Raw genomic sequence first — 18,439 nt, forward strand, 5'->3', positions numbered from 1 at the left:
TATGTACTGCACTATTATTACATTGCTCTGTTATATTAAGACAAACACTTTCTTATTATGTCCAAATTAATTATATTATCCGTAGCTACAATATCTACTAGAGTGGGAAAAACAAATTGAGTTTAGTATCTTAGTAGCCAATAAACATATGGTAAAATGGCAAAGGCCTGAAAAAAGTTGATAATTTTAAAACAGGCTTTTGTACTTCTCCCTCTCCTATTTAACAGCTTAGATATAAGATTCTGTTAAAAAATAATTTTTAGTGTAAACATAAAGAAAGACTGCAGAGATAGGAACAGTGTGGGTTGTCCCACCATTCTTCAAGCCTGATCTGAAATGTTCCTCTCTTTCTGGAGACTCCAGTGATATATAGAAAAAGAGGAAACAGAAAAGAGAGCGCACTAATGTGCCATGATTCTGTATGTATGGAAAATACACAGGTAGACAAGGACTGCTGTGCTCACCTGGGGGTGTTGTGTTACAGACACAACACCGTTGAAGGCTTATTCCCCAGATCCCTGGGAGGTAGCGGTGGAAGAGCTGCTGGGCACCCGTTCGTCTCGGGAACTGGTCCTGGACGTCTGATATGAGGAGAAAAATAGTGGAATCCTGGTTCCACAAAGAAGCGGTGCTTAGGTAGCGCTCGTTTCCAGCGGGAGACGAAAGATTGTAGTCCACGAACTTGGGTATGGTATAAAGAAAAAGATCTTTATTCGCACATGTAGTAGCAAAAGGGATAACGCGTTTCGAGGGGCGGAGACCCCCTCTTCGTCAGATCCAATCATATGTTTGGGATGGGTTCCCGTCCCGTTTATACAGAAAAAACCCGCGAAATAGTACATATTGGCGAATCAGATTGCGTTGCACAATATACATCCTATTTAAAAGTACATATCAGTAATCAATAACATATATAAACATTAAGGAAGATTAAAAGAGTTCCCACTGGAAAAAGGGGAAAGGGAAGGATCAGAGGAAACTATGATGATAGTATGCTCACTCATGGATCCTAGGTTGAGGGTTCGGGTGGCTCCTTTGTTAGGGCCGCTAATAATTGTAACAAAACTCAGTGGTCCAGTGCCGTGGTTCCTGATGAGATGAAAAAAACGCACAGCAGAGGAGGGACTGGTCACACAAGAAATGGGAGACCCGTTCTTTCGGCCAAAAAGTTACTCCCGGTAGATGTCAGATCATCGCGTCGGTGGTGCTCCAAGGGACACACTGCACCTGACATTTTCTAGGTTAAAGGGCACGGAGGATAAGAGGGATTGCAGACTCAAAAAAACAGTGGCTCAGCTGTGCGGAGCGGTGAGTGGAGTTTACACTGTCTTGCTATCGCATCCATTGCGAAATGCAGTGTCCATCCTTGAGTGATGTTATTGAATCGTATATTCATGTTAGTGAATTTCTTCACATATTGGTCGTCTGCTCGTTCTTCTTGGGTCCTAAGGTGTTTCTTATTCGTGGTGATTCGCACATCTCGATATCAGGTTTTTTTGGGACATAGTCCCATTGATTCAGTGTATAAGTTCCACTGCCTCATTAAGACCATATGGTTGGAGTGATTCCAGCCTATATATCCAGAACATTTCCCTCTTTGCTAGGGCTTCTGGACGATTGGTGATATTGTTGGGAATATGATCAATTGGAATAATAGAGAACGGATTTGCAATATCTTTGTGTCTTAAAGTGATGTGCCGTGACAGGCTGTGTTTCATGTAGCCCTTCTTGATGTTACTTCTATGTTGGTTGGTCCTTAAATGTAGTTTCTGTGATGTGCGACCAACGTATTGTAAACCGCAGCAACAGTTGATTAGGTAGATCACATATTGGGACTGACAGGTAAGATGAAATTGTATGTTGAATTTTTCTCCTGTGTGATGGCTTGAAAAGGAGGTATCGGGTTTGGTTATTGTTCTGCAGCACAGGCATCTTTTGGTGTTGCATCTGAATGCCCCTTTCTTTTGGCTCGTTTCCATAGTTGATGTTGCTTTTTTCTTTTGTTTTTTGAGACGGCTCGGAGCCAACATGTTTTTTAGGGAGGGTGCCCTTCTGAAGGTCATTGAAGGTTGTGTGGGTAAAATGTCTTTGAGGTACGGATCGCATCTCAAGAGACCCCAATGTTTTTTTAGGATGTTCCTAATTTTCGAATGGCCGGTGGAATAGGTGGTGATAAAGTTGCCGGCATATTTTTTGGTGTTTAAAATCTTTGCTAGACCGGTCTGTCTATTGGTGGTTTCATTCATTTGTTCGTCTTTAGTTTCCACCTTCATTTCTTTAGGTGTCTGTGATGGAGCTAAACAGTCATCCTGTGTGAGTAGCAAAGTTTTGCGATATGCGTTCTCTACCAGGGATTTAGGATATCCTTTCACTTTAAAACGTTCTTTTAGGGTTTTGGATTGTGTGATGAAAGTTCTTGTCTCCGTACAATTTTTCCTAATGCGTCGGAATTGACCGTATGGAATATTAAGTTTCCATTTACTGTAATGGCCGCTTAAGAATGGAACATAACTATTCGAATCCACTGACTTGAAATGGGTAGAAGTGATAATTTGGTTGTTTGTATGTGAGATTTGAAGGTCTAGAAATTCAATGGACATGTTTGAAATATTTGGGGTCAAAGTAATGCCCCAGTTGTTACCATTGATTTCCTTGATTAGTGTTTCCAGTTCTTCTGGGGAGCCTCTCCATAATAGGAACAAATCGTCTATATATCTTTTATAGATGACTGTGTTGTTCTGGAATAGGGGGTTCTTTCTGAGGAACCTGTCTTCAAATTGGCCCATGAAGAGATTGGCATACGACGGGGCCACTCTAGTCCCCATGGCCGTTCCTTTTATTTGGTGGAAGGTCGCCCCGTCGTATGTAAAAAAATTATTCTTTAGAATGGTTTCCAGACACTCCCCAGAAGAACTGGAAACACTAATCAAGGAAATCAATGGTAACAACTGGGGCATTACTTTGACCCCAAATATTTCAAACATGTCCATTGAATTTCTAGACCTTCAAATCTCACATACAAACAACCAAATTATCACTTCTACCCATTTCAAGTCAGTGGATTCGAATAGTTATGTTCCATTCTTAAGCGGCCATTACAGTAAATGGAAACTTAATATTCCATACGGTCAATTCCGACGCATTAGGAAAAATTGTACGGAGACAAGAACTTTCATCACACAATCCAAAACCCTAAAAGAACGTTTTAAAGTGAAAGGATATCCTAAATCCCTGGTAGAGAACGCATATCGCAAAACTTTGCTACTCACACAGGATGACTGTTTAGCTCCATCACAGACACCTAAAGAAATGAAGGTGGAAACTAAAGACGAACAAATGAATGAAACCACCAATAGACAGACCGGTCTAGCAAAGATTTTAAACACCAAAAAATATGCCGGCAACTTTATCACCACCTATTCCACCGGCCATTCGAAAATTAGGAACATCCTAAAAAAACATTGGGGTCTCTTGAGATGCGATCCGTACCTCAAAGACATTTTACCCACACAACCTTCAATGACCTTCAGAAGGGCACCCTCCCTAAAAAACATGTTGGCTCCGAGCCGTCTCAAAAAACAAAAGAAAAAAGCAACATCAACTATGGAAACGAGCCAAAAGAAAGGGGCATTCAGATGCAACACCAAAAGATGCCTGTGCTGCAGAACAATAACCAAACCCGATACCTCCTTTTCAAGCCATCACACAGGAGAAAAATTCAACATACAATTTCATCTTACCTGTCAGTCCCAATATGTGATCTACCTAATCAACTGTTGCTGCGGTTTACAATACGTTGGTCGCACATCACAGAAACTACATTTAAGGACCAACCAACATAGAAGTAACATCAAGAAGGGCTACATGAAACACAGCCTGTCACGGCACATCACTTTAAGACACAAAGATATTGCAAATCCGTTCTCTATTATTCCAATTGATCATATTCCCAACAATATCACCAATCGTCCAGAAGCCCTAGCAAAGAGGGAAATGTTCTGGATATATAGGCTGGAATCACTCCAACCATATGGTCTTAATGAGGCAGTGGAACTTATACACTGAATCAATGGGACTATGTCCCAAAAAAACCTGATATCGAGATGTGCGAATCACCACGAATAAGAAACACCTTAGGACCCAAGAAGAACGAGCAGACGACCAATATGTGAAGAAATTCACTAACATGAATATACGATTCAATAACATCACTCAAGGATGGACACTGCATTTCGCAATGGATGCGATAGCAAGACAGTGTAAACTCCACTCACCGCTCCGCACAGCTGAGCCACTGTTTTTTTGAGTCTGCAATCCCTCTTATCCTCCGTGCCCTTTAACCTAGAAAATGTCAGGTGCAGTGTGTCCCTTGGAGCACCACCGACGCGATGATCTGACATCTACCGGGAGTAACTTTTTGGCCGAAAGAACGGGTCTCCCATTTCTTGTGTGACCAGTCCCTCCTCTGCTGTGCGTTTTTTTCATCTCATCAGGAACCACGGCACTGGACCACTGAGTTTTGTTACAATTATTAGCGGCCCTAACAAAGGAGCCACCCGAACCCTCAACCTAGGATCCATGAGTGAGCATACTATCATCATAGTTTCCTCTGATCCTTCCCTTTCCCCTTTTTCCAGTGGGAACTCTTTTAATCTTCCTTAATGTTTATATATGTTATTGATTACTGATATGTACTTTTAAATAGGATGTATATTGTGCAACGCAATCTGATTCGCCAATATGTACTATTTCGCGGGTTTTTTCTGTATAAACGGGACGGGAACCCATCCCAAACATATGATTGGATCTGACGAAGAGGGGGTCTCCGCCCCTCGAAACGCGTTATCCCTTTTGCTACTACATGTGCGAATAAAGATCTTTTTCTTTATACCATACCCAAGTTCGTGGACTACAATCTTTCGTCTCCCGCTGGAAACGAGCGCTACCTAAGCACCGCTTCTTTGTGGAACCAGGATTCCACTATTTTTCTCCTCTCTTTCTGGAATGCTACAAAGTGCTTGATATTTTCCAGAACGTAAAACAAGAAAATAATGTTCCATCTTCATTTACTAAAAATTCCTTTCCCCGACAAGACACTTCCCAGACTCCCAGTAGAGTATATAGAATTTCTAGTCTCCCTTCAGAATGTAATGGTAAATGAAGCGGTTAAAGTCAAATCTGGCAGTCTGTGCATCATTAGAAGATGGGGGGGTTGACAGTTTTGGGAATGTTGAGCCACTTACAGAAGCTCAAGTGGTAACACTGTCGCGGAATGTGTATGGAGAGGAGACGCAGTGTTTTACTAACCAGTAACCAACATTTAATGTTCGCATGCAGAGTAGACCATACTAATGTTTCTTGGGCTTTCTAGCCTATTTATGTTATTTTCTAGAAAGATATGTTAGACATGGTTTCATTATGGTGTCGTGAATTCATATAAGTATATCATCAATTGCTCATGTATCACTATATAACTTTCTGGAGCCAGTTGATATATAAAAAAAAAGTTTTTTCCTGGAATACTCCTTTTAATGCCGCTCTTTGTTTACTACTTTTGATTGCTTCTTTTTTTGAATACTATGTATATTATATGCATCAAATTCTCTGATGATTGCAGGATGCTGGATGAAATGTCACCTTGGAAGCATCTTAGAACCCAGGTTAGGCCAGAGTATCTGCTACAGAGTGCGCATTTGTTCTGAATAGGAGAGATCACCAATGGACGCTTACCTCTTGAGAACAAAGGCATCTTTCATGTTGACATCCAATTGCCCAATCCTTCTTTCGCCTGCATTGTTTCTAAATTCTTGTTTATTGTTACTTTTTTTTTTTTTTTTTTTTGTTACTTATTGTAGTTATGGAAAATCCAATAAAAATACTCAGAACACCTGAGAGGCCAGAATCAAGACACCGCCCATACATATTAGGCTCCTTTCACACTAGGAGTATTCATCCGTTATTAAACATCCGTTTTCTGTGTAAAAACGGATGTATAATAACGGATGAAATAACGGGTACTAATGGCTGAATAACGTTCATCAAAATAACGGGCATATTCATCCGTTAAGATCAGTTATAACATCCGTCATGTACGGCCGTTTTAACACCTCTGCCTACAGTCTCCCACAGCCAGGACTACTACTACTACTACTACTACTACCCCCATCATGGAACAGACTTGTTTCCATGATGGGTGGGAGTAGTCATTCCAAGGCTGCAGGAGTCTGCAGGTGGCTGGGGAAGCTACATTAGTGTTTGTACTACAACCCCCATCATAGAACAGACTACAGGGGCTGAGGGATTGATCGCAACAGGTCTCACCCGATGCAATCAGAAGTTATTAAACAGGGGGGGTAGCGGCATGCTCCACTCCCCTGCGGTGTACGATGTATTTTCCTTTTTTTTTACCTTTCTCGCCGGGAGCCCTGAATGGAAGGTACTGGGTTTTCAAATAGAAGCGTTGCAGTGGGGAATGATATATAGAAACGCTAAGGGGGGGGGGGGGGGAATTATGCATGGCCCCCACAGCGCTTCTATATATCTTGCCCCCTGCTGCGCAATATAAGTCTTGCCCCCCTCAGCGCATGTGTATAATATTATATTATATATCTATATATCTCCACACACACACACACACACACACACACAAAAACCAGGTTGGAGCAGCACGTTCTATTGTAGCGTAATGCTGGTGCAAGCGGCGAAAAAAGCTTAGGTCAAAGCTATTTAAACATCTCGGAAGGATGCCGCAGCACACAAAAGGGGTTCAGGTGCAAAACCACTGTTTTTTTTGCACCTGAACCCCTTTTGTGTGCTGCGGCATCCTTCCGAGAGAATATATCTCTCTATCTATCTATCTAGTCTCCTGCGCTGCGGCAGCATATGTACATAGAAGCACTGTGGGGGCCAGATGACGCTATATGTCAGGCCCCCACAGCGCTTCTATAATCATATGAATGACAAGTATTCTTTCAGCAGCACATCGCGCCAGCCAGCTTTCCGGCCAGGTGCGCTGCTAATACTTTTCATTCAAAGCGCTGCAAAGGCATATGATTACAGAAGTGCTGTGGGGGCCAGACATATTGATATATGTCTGACACCCGCAGTGCATCTATATACAGATGCTGCCGCAGCGCTATGAATGACAAGTATTCTTTCAGTAGCGGCATCCCTGTGGGGGGGGGGGGGGGCAATATAATATAAATATATATATATGCGCTGCGGGGGGGAAGACATATAGTGCAGCAAATAGATATATATATATATATATATATATATACATACATACACATACACATATATATACACACACACACACACACACACAAAAAGGATGAAGCAGCACACTCAAAAGAAAAGTAAATCTGTGAGTGCAAGCAGTCTCAGGGACCCCGGTCCTGGGTCCAAAAATCTTTCCCCACCACAGCACTTCTTTTTGAATGGCTCCTCTGTACCAGCCATTCAGGGCTCCCGGCAGGGAATTTTAAAATGAAAGTAAAATAAATCGTACATCGCAGGGGAGTGGAGCATGCCGCCCGCTCCCCTGTCTAATAACTTCTAATCGCATTAGGTCTCAGAAGTGGGACCCTTTGCAATCAATCCCTCAGCCCCTGTACTACAACCCCCATCATGGAACAGAGTCTGTTCCATGATGGGGGTAGTTGTACAAACACTAATGTAGCTTCCCCAGCCACTGTCAGACTCCGGCAGCCAGGGAATTACTACTCCCATCATGGAAGCAAGTCTGTTCCATGATGGGAGTAGTAGTAATCCCTCAACACTGCAGGAGTCTGCTGATGTCCCCTCTTCTGAGCATGCTCAAAAGTAATAACGGATATTATAAACCAGGTGCAAACAGATTACATTAAAGGCTCATCAGTTTGCCATAGACTTCAATGTTAAAAATAACGGCCGTAAATTTACCAGCTTCTTGTGACTGAAGAAAAATTAGTGCATGTGCCGTTTTTTCTTCCGTCACAAATAACGTCCGTTGTTAACCCCTTAAGGACGCAGGGTTTTTCGGTTTTTGCACTTTCGTAAAAAAAATCCATATGATGGCTTATTTTTTGCGCCACCAATTCTACTTTGCAGTGAGTCATTTTACCCAAAAATTTACAGCGAAACGGGAAAAAAAATCATTGTGCGACGAAATTGAAGAAAAAACGCAATTTCTACGCAGTACATTTTTCAGTAAAAATGATATCTTTATTCTGTAGGTCCATACGATTAAAATGATACCCTACTTATATCGGTTTGATTTTGTCGTACTTCTGGAAAAAATCATAACTACATGCACGGAAATTTATACGTTTAAAATTGTCATCTTCTGACCCCTATAACTTTATTTTTCTGCATATGGAGCGGTATGAGGGCTAATTTTTTGCGTCGTGATCTGTCTTTTTAGCGGTACTATTTTTGTATTGATCGGACATTTTGATCGCTTTTTATTAATTTTTTCATGATATAAGAAGTGACCAAAAATACCTTATTTTGGACTTTTGAATTTTTTTGCGCGTAGGCCATTGACCGTGCGGTTTAATTAATGATATATTTTTATAGTTCGGACATTTAAGCGTGCATTGATACCACATATGTTTATATTTATTTACATGTTTTTTATGGGAAAAGGGGGATGATTTGAACTTTTATTAAGGAAAGGGTTAAATCACATAAACTTTTTTTTTTACACTTTTTTTTTTTTTTTGCAGTGTTATAGCTCCCATAGGGGGCTATAACATTGCATACACTGATTGCCAGCACTGTTCACTGCAAAGCCATAGCTTCAGTGTTATCGGCGGTCGATTACTCAAGCCTGCATCTCAGGCTTGGAGCAATCAATCGCCGAAGGGACACGCCGGAGGAAGGTAAGAGGACCGCCGCTCGTGTCCCAGCTGATCGGGACACCGAATTTTCACTGCGGTGGTCCTGATCAGCCCCACTGAGCAGCTTTCACTTTTGTTTTAGACGCGGCGTTCAACTTTGAACGCCGCGTCTAAAGGGTTAATAGCGCGCGGCACCGCGATCGCTGCTGCCCGCTATTAGCCCCGGGTCCCGGCTTCAGATACATGCTATATGACGCTGGGTCACGTCCTTGGTCGTTAAGGGGTTAATGATGGGCTATAGCGGGTCATAACAGATAATCAAAAAATCCCATAGATTTTAATGGGAATTTGTAACGGACGTTTAACATGGTTTTTCTAACGGACGTTTATAACGGATCTTTTAATGGAACAACTTTATAGTGTGAAAGGGGCCCTAGACGGTCAGCAGGTTTGGCCTGCAATAATCTAATCTGTTTGGCCATCTTAAGTGGACCTCTATTTCCACAATTATGTGTCAATGTAAAAAGATTCTAACTTTGATGAACAAATTTTAGATCTATATCCAACACCATAGAACCTCCAAACTTACTTCTTCTTCCAGCTTCACCACCTTGGCCTGTGCATTGTTTAGGGCTTGGTCTCTGATTTCAATATGCCTTCTCTGGTCCTCACTCATGGAGCGCGAGGAGGATAACTCCATTTCCAGCTTCTCCTTCTCTCTTTGCAGGTCTTTGTCTGAAAAGAGAAAAAGCAAAAGATTGAGTCTTCTGAAAACTGTTGAATGGTAAGTAGTAATATGCAGCATTGGGATCTTTCTTCCCCATAATAAGATTTGTCTTATTATAAGAAAGATTTTTCACATAATGGCTGGCAGCAATTTGGTATGGGGCTATAAACAACATTCAAACACTGGAAAATGGTGAATTATGGAGTAATAATTAAAGCTGTTAAATTATGAGGAATCATGTGACAGCCTTCTTTGGTTATCTGAATATTATGCTGCTCTTCCCCCATTACAAAGAAGTTCAGATATCACTGGTGACAGTTTTCTGACCTCTAATTTATAATATTCATATTATTCTACGGAGAGCACAGCAATCTTTAAATGGCCGTCATTGTTCCTGCGGTCGCTCCCTCATTGCTAGTGCCAATCCTTTGACTCATCCAGTTAAAAAGTAATTACAAACAACATCACCCACATCCCTCTATTCCCAGCTACGCACAACAAACATCTGGGCGTTGCTGGAGTGATGGGTGTATTTCTGTAGAATTCTCCAGGGCATAAATCAATGACAGAAACACAACTTGTTAACAGGACAAAAAGTGGGTGTAGTTTCACCAAGAAAATGCCATCATGCTGCAAGAAGCATACAAAGAAGGTTTCTGATGACTGAATAACCAATAATGGACGCTGGAATATCTAAGTACAAATAGATTTTTTTTTATTATTAACAAAGTACAAAAATGCGAAAGACACTTATGAGTATCTGTTATTATGAGAAACTTTTGGCATGTCCTAGCGGAATGTCAAAAGTTTTGATCGGCTGGGGTCTCAGTGTTCATATCTCCGCCGCTCAATTGAACGACGAGAAAGAAGTCTGAGCTGCCGCGCGCTCCTCTTCCTGCCTTCCCTACTGCCTGTGTCACATGATCGAGACCCTCTCAGACTTACATGAAGAGTCTGTCTCAATCACGTGACACAGAGCTGGGAAAGAGGGCGCCAAGTGTGAATTTCTCCTGGCTGATTCTCCTGATTGGCAGAGGTCTAAACACTCTGACTCCTGCCGATCAAAAAACTTTTGACATGTTGCTAGGACAGGTCAAAAGTTTTTCCTAATGATAGTGACCATGTAAGAAGAGTGAACTATGCACCATGTGTGATGTATCTCTGCATTATTCCTTTGTCTTTTTTTAGCTCTATATTATGGTTAGCTAGTGCGAGATAATATGCAACATCTCCAAGTATATATATAGCTGTATATAGACATCCTAGTTCATAGAGCCATAACACTAGGTACTGCTGTATACCAGATGACTGCTCCCTCACTACCTTTGAACCCTCAGGAGGCAATCAATGTTCTAAATATGAGGTCATATGAGTTTGCTTTCCCCTGTAAACTCCAATCACCCGGAAAGCCCCAGTTTACAGAAAGAGGAACAAATATCCACTTCAACAAACTATATATTAGTCACCTTTAAAGGGGTACTCCGGCCCTAAGATGGCCATCACGCCTCCTCCCATGGGCTTGCATAGAGGGGGCGGGGTGTGACATCACGATACTCCGGATATTCTGTTCAGGAGTCTTCAGACACTGAGCGATCATCGCTTTGTGCAGCTGAGACAGGTGGTTGCTGCATGAGCGACTGCGACCAGACATCTTATCCCATATTTTTTGGTTAGGGGATAAGATGTCTTGGGGCCCCTTTAATGTGTTTTGTGATATTTTAGATAGTCAGACAAGAGAAAGTCCTGAAGTAAGGAGTTAGAAGAAGAATGACACCGACGTAACCATTAATTTAATTTCAGATGAGATTATGACAGAATTGGAATGGGGAAACTTCAGACATTGCTAAATTGTAAGTGACTGGCAACAATAACTAATGAGTAGATCTGGTAACAAGAGTCCCTGCAGCTATTACCACCCAGTCACCGACCAACCAGTAATGCTGCATTCCTGAAACAAAGCCGTGGGAGGAAGGTAAATCAGGGCAAAGGTTTACACGTGAACAAGGCTACAGCAAAGCCTGCCACTTGTAATGAGCTGTAAGAGATGCTTTCATCTCTGTGCATCTACTGAAAGTGTAACACTGACAACTAATTGCTGTCTTACTGGCTTATGAGAGAAGCCGTGGGAAACCGGGGTAAAGTACCCTTCACCTGCCAATGTGAAGGTGAAGCCCTATAAGTTTCATGAAACAGATCGCGTCACAGAGACAACCTTCACATTAGCACTGGCTGATGTCATGTTTCCAGCATCTCTAACCATTTTTGACCAGACATTTTTCCCTCCGCATCAGAAATGGTTATTTAAATGAAAGTCCATTTATATACTCATACACAAAGTGAGAACCACTCTTATTTTGATCACACAGGCAAAATTCAGCAATAACTTTGGAGTGTACCTGTCAACAATTTTTTTTAAATATACTGTAGATAATACTATTTTATGTATATATGTAATATACATTGGTTAAAACATGTGTATATACTTTTGTCCCTGCAGCTATTGCATGGGTGTCTCTATGAGGAGTTCAAATACAGAAATTGAGGATGGACAAGCGGGGCTCTGGGCACTGAGGACATGCAGGGCTCTGGGCACTGAGGACAAGCAGGGCTCTGGGCACTGAGGACAAGCAGGGCTCTGGGCACTGAGGACAAGCAGGGCTCTGGGCACTGAGGACAAGCAGGGCTCTGGGCACTGAGGACAAGCAGGGCCCTTGACCCAGTCAGGTCTCATTAAGATCAGGTTTCATTAAAAATATCTCTGTGACTTGCTCTCTTCAGCTTTCCCTCAACTCTGACCAGTCTATCACAGCCTTTACAAAAACACCCCCGTAATATGATGCTGCCACCACCATGCATCACTGTAGGGATGGCATTGGGCAGGTGATGAGCAATGCCTGGTTTCCTCCAGACATGCCAACTGGAATTGAGGCCAAAAAGTTCAGTTTATGTTTCAACAGACTAGAGTATCCTGCTTCTCACAGTCTCTGAGCCCTTTAGGTGTTTTTATTTTTTATTTTTTGGGATACTCTATGTGGGCTTTCATGTTTGTTTTACCAAGGAAAGACTTCTGGTCACACTGCCATAAAGCCTGAATTTGGGGAGTGCTGTAGTGATGGTTGACAGGATGTTTGGAGCTCAACCAGATTGACCAATAGGGTCTTTGTCAACTCTCTTACCAAGGACCTTTTCCTCTGATCACTTAGTTTGGTAGGGTGACCAAATATAGGAAGAGTCCTTGTTATTCCAAACTTCCAATTAAGAATTATGGAGCTCTCCTGAACTTTCAGTGCAACATAAATTGTTTAGTACCCTTCTCCAGATCTGTAGCTCCACACAATCCTGTATCAGAGCTGAACAGGCAGTCATTCGCCTCTCATGGATCGTTTTTTGCTCTGATATGCATTGTCAGCTGTGAGACCTTATATAGACAGGGCTGTCTCTTTCCAAATCACATACCACAGGTGACTGCAACCAAGGTGTAGAAACATATCAGAGATAATCAAGAGAAATGTTAGGCCTCCAGAGTTAAATTTGAAGTGTCATAACAATTACACATATGTCCATGTGAATTTTATTTTTTCCTTCTTAATAAATTTGCTAAAATGTATAAAGTTATGTTCTCATTATAAGGTATTGTGTGCAAATAGATGGAAGTGAGTGGGGGAATTAGATTTTTTATATTTTAGCACAAGGCTTCAACATACAGTCATGACGGTAAATGTTGGCACCCCTGAAATTTTTCAAGAAAATGAAGTATTTCTCACAGAAAAGGATTGCAGCACATGTTTTGCTATACACAGGTTTATTCCCTTTGTGTGTATTGGAACTAAACCAAAAAAGGGAGGGAAAAAAAAGCAAATTGGACATAATGTCACCAAACTCCAAAAATGGGCTCGACAAAATTATTGGCACCCTTTCAAAATTGTGGAAAAATAAGATTGTTTCAAGCATGTGATGCTCCTTTAAACTCACCTGGGGCAAGTAACAGGTGTGGGCAATATAACAATCACACCTGAAAGCAGATAAAAAGGAGAGACGTTCACTTAGTCTTTGCATTGTGTGTCTGTGTGTGCCACAGTAAGCATGGACAACAGAAAGAAGAAAATTGTCTGAGGACTGGAGAACCATAATTGTGGAAAAATATCAACAATCTCAAGGTTACAAGTCCATCTCCAGAGATCTAGATTTGCCTTTGTCCACAGTGCGCAACATTATCAAGAAGTTTGCAACATTCGGAACATCGCTGCGGCCTGTGATAGGCTGAAGCTCCGTGTGACGTGCCGGGCTAACAGGAAGTAAGAAGAATACAGCCCGGGGACCGAACACCTGTACCGGGGCTCGTTGGCAAGTAAGAGAAAGTGTGTTTTCTTTTATTTTGCAGCCCGGACGGAATAAAAGGAAAAAAGTGCGTGCCGGAGTACTCCTTTAACCAGTACTAACAAATGTGCCGGCTTGTTTAAATGCCCTAGGTGGCGATCTAGTTCAAAATGTGGGGGTACACACAAACAATAATCGTATTCTAATGCAGAAGCCATGGAAACTTAGACTAAACAGTGAGCATTCAAATAAATGAATGGACAGGAAACAGACCATTCAGGACAGTACAATTCAGGCTCTCCAGATTCTTAGCCTTATGGGGGTCTCGCTGTGGTCTAGCTCTGCTAAACGTCTAAAACCATTCTACAATAAGCATATCTCTAGTTTCCAGTACTCAAAAGCAAACAAGCAGACCAAGTATTACAGAAAGGTAACTCCCACAGATATTTAGTTTTAAGAGAGAAATAAGGAGACTCCCACAGAAAATATGGTCTGGCTGGTGAACACCCACAGAAAATATGTAAACACCTTTAATTTGCGCAAATAATTAGCTGTGCTTTAAAACAAGATTGTCTGCTTTACTATAGCTGGAAATTCTTGTAATTTTTTCTAAAGCTTGGCTACATGCAAGGAACCACATAATATCTCTTCTTCTAAAGGGTAGGAATATGGAGATGAAAGCCTCCAACATCAAACACAAGGGATCCAGATGAAGTAAAGAAGGAAAATACAAATCAAACCACAAATTCATGCATCAATAAAAGGAATTGAAAAGCCCTTTGTTTCAACAAATTATTAAAAACAATGACATCTAACCCAAATCTCCACAAAACATTCATTAATGTAAAGGAAAATCCCCCACCCCTCCCCTCGGTCAGCTACAAATCATTACTCACATTCTTCATCTTACTTGTATTGTTTAAAGGGAAGGAATCAATTTACACCGGCAAAGATCAACACTATGGCCACATCTTCCTGCACATTACTTGAGGGCACGAGATTGTGAATACACACGTGTGTAGTGAAGGCCGTGCTAAAGGGATTTCACAAAACTTCCTTTACATAGTATCAAATGAAAGACGCTCTAAAAATGACAATAACAATTCACAGGTACTTTGATTTTCCTGAAACCATGACAACACCAGGAGAGAGAGAGAGAGGGTCTGTCTGCCCCTTAACGGGGTACTCCTGTGGAAAACTTTATTTTTTTTAAATCAACTGGTGCCAGAAAGTTAAATAGATTTGTAAATTACTTCTATTAAAAAAATCTTAATCCTTCCAGTACTTATCTGCTGATTACTACAGAGGAAATTCTTTATTTTTAGGAACACAGTGCTCTCTGCTGGCATCTCTGTCCATTATAGGAACTGTCCAGAGCAGCATATGTTTGATATGGGGATTTTCTCCTACTCTGGACTGTTCTTAAAATGGACAGATGTCAGCAGAGAGCACTGTGGTCATGATGTCAGCAGAGAGCTCTGCGTTCCAAAAAGAAAACCATTTCCTCTGTAGTATTCAGCAGCTAATAAGTACAAGAAGGATTAAGATTTTTTTTTATAGAAGTAATTTACAAATCTGTTTAACTTTCTGGCACCAGTTGATTTAAAAAAAAAAAGTTTTCCATGGGAGTACCTCTTTAAGGACTGAGCCCTTTTTTGCAATTCTGACCACTGTCACTTTACGCATTAATGACTCTGGGATGCCTTTACCTATTTTTCTGACTCAGTGTTAGTTTTTTCGTGACAGTCTACTTTAACACAGTGGTAAATTTTCGATGTTACTTTCATCCTTTCTTGGTGAAAAATGCAAAAATTTCATGAAAAAAAAAAATCCCATTTTTCTAACTTTGAAACTCTCTGCTTGTAAGGAAAATAGACATTCCATATAAATTACACATTGATTCACATATACAATAAGTCTTCTTTATATTTGCATCATAAAGCTGACATGTTTTTACTTTTGGAAGACATCAGAGGGCTTCAAAGTTCAGCAGCAATTTTCCAAATCAGAATTTTTCAAGGACCTGTTAAGTTTTGAAGTGGATTTGAGGGGTCTTCATATTAGAAATACTCTATAAATGACCCAATTATAAAAACTGCACCCACCAAAGTATTCAAAATGACATTCAGAAAGTGTGTTAACCCTTTAGGTGTTTCACAGGAATAGCAGCAAGGTGAAGGAGAAAATTCAAAAACTTCATTTTTTACACTCACATGTTCTTGTAGACCCAGTTTTTGAAATTTTACAAGGGGTAAAAGGAGAAAAAGCCCCCCAAAATTTGTAACCCAATTTCTCTCGAGTAAGGAAATATCTCATATGTGGATGTCATATGAAACATGAAAACATGGATCTCCTATGAAAAAACACTACATCCCTCAAGAAACGTAACAAGGGGTACAGTGAGCCTTAACACCCCACAGGTGCCTAACAAATTTCCGCAAAAAAAATGAAAATTTTGATTTTTTTCACAAAAATGCTGGTGTAAATGGAGAAAAACCCGCCCAAAATTTGTAACCCCATTTCTTCTGAGTTTGGAAATACTTCATATGTGGATGTAAAGTGCTCTGCTGGCGCACTATAATGCTCAGAAGAGAAGGAGTGCCATTGAGCTTTTGGTGAGAGAAATTGGTTGGAATAGAAGTGGGAGGCAGTGTGCGTTTACAAAGCTTCCCCCCCCCCCCCCCCCCCAAGCTGTAATACCACATACAACCGAAGGACAGGTGCTGTGCTGTAAAAAAAAATTTGCTCTGTTTTTCTATTCCTAGATAATTCCTTAGACCAATTCCCTTTGGCTTTATCTCTAGATCCATGTGCTAGACCATAAGCAAGTTTGACCCTCCTTGTACAATGACCTGCTACCTAAGCCTGTTTTGTCCTGAGAATTGGACTAGCAAAACCTTCAAGTTTCTAAGCTCATACCGTTCCATATCTAAGCAGAGTGTACATGCAACCTAGAAGAGAAAATGCCTGGTGAATAGGTACATTAAAAGTAGGCATCTTTTATATCCAAGACTGCCACAAAGCAATTTCGAGGTTAATCTATCACAGACCTTTTTATCTTCATTTTACATACAGTTCTTGTATTTTTGGACTTTGTTCTGACTTTATTTCTTGTTTCTTGTAAGAAAACCCAACACATGCATTTCCTTCAGCTGCCGGACACGGAATATATGCCTACTTTACAAAGAGGGAATTTTCCTCTTAAGCTAGGGTGGTCTTCCCTATTACTAATTAGTGTTGTGCGGCATAGGCCATATTCGAATTCGCAATATTTCATGAATATATGGATGAATCTTTGTCATATATTCGCAACATTTGCAATATTCACAGCCTTTTTTTTTACTATGCGCCATAAAATTTGCATTCAATATCTTTCTTTTTTTCTGATGTACTCCATCATCTACACATACGTGATCTACAGCAAACATGGTCATTCTCATTGGCCCACAAGCTAAAAGAAGGGAAGGATCAATATGCCCAAAAATTTGCATATGCTCTAGCCCTTTTCTTAGAACACTAAGAATACAGCACTCCTGAAATCTTCTGCCAGGTTAGGAGGAAGGACATCAAGCACCTTCTCACCTTGCACATGGCAGCCATGATAACAGGTGAAGGATTGTCACCTGAAAAAAACCTAGAGAATCTCTGCTTAGCATACCCAGTATCTCCCACATGATGCTGCAAATAGTACACCGTCTATGAGAGTGCTGTAGATATCAGAGTGCTGGAGCAGACAGACAGTGCAGTCTGACACTCCATACAGCTGGGAGAGCCAGGGATTTTCATGGGTAGGAAAAACCCTTTAAGCTTCCTAAACTACAACGTGGGAACATCAAGTCTCCCATCCTCTAAGCAGGGACCAAACAAGAATTCCCCTTTATATGGAATGCCACATATCCAGGACTTATACGTGACTTAGGGGTAGAGGGAGCGGTAAAATGTCTGCCAACACTAAGCTGCCTTTTAAACAGAAAAGAGAAAAAAAAAAAGAAAAAAGGATCTGATCACAGGTAGCTTTGTCCCCTACCTGAATAAGAGAAAGGAGGGTGCGCTCTGTGGTGTAATACCTTAGGTATAGTGGAAGACGCTAATGTGAACTGCGCTTATCACAGGTGGTTGTACTGCTGACCGAGTACAACAATGGGATAGTGTGAGACAAAATAACGGTCTCTGCAGCCACTCCACGTTCCAATGTTACATGATACATCAGGCGCTGAGACCAGGTAAAAGGTAGCTGGGTTTATTTACCCACAATGCAACGTGTTTCCTCAGGCATGTAGGGTGGGGCTACAGACAGATTAAAAAGGGGAACATTAACCCCTTGTGGGACAAAAGTTAATCCTTTACACTCATTTTAACAAAGAATATAAATTATTCATACATACAAAAAATAAAAAAATTATATATATTATATATATATATATATATATATATATATACACACACACACACACTTAAAATATATATACATATATCTAACACAAATATAACTATTGATAAAAATATAAAAAAAATATAATCATATATATATATATATATATATATATATATATATATATATATATATATATAT

General features: G+C 40.8%; 1 protein-coding gene across 2 annotated transcripts in view; it reads right to left on the bottom strand.

Annotated features, from left to right (window-relative positions):
• The window catches only part of AMOT (angiomotin), a 76,808-nt gene that overhangs the window by 12,594 nt on the left and 45,775 nt on the right, over positions 1-18,439 (bottom strand). For both annotated transcript variants that reach the window (XM_056539446.1, XM_056539447.1), the window contains exon 7: positions 9,412-9,557. In XM_056539446.1, coding sequence (XP_056395421.1) covers positions 9,412-9,557 — 146 coding nt within the window. The remainder of the gene's footprint in view (positions 1-9,411; positions 9,558-18,439) is intronic.

Source organism: Hyla sarda, chromosome 9, assembly GCF_029499605.1.
Source record: "Hyla sarda isolate aHylSar1 chromosome 9, aHylSar1.hap1, whole genome shotgun sequence".
Classification (NCBI taxonomy): Eukaryota; Metazoa; Chordata; class Amphibia; order Anura; family Hylidae; genus Hyla; species Hyla sarda.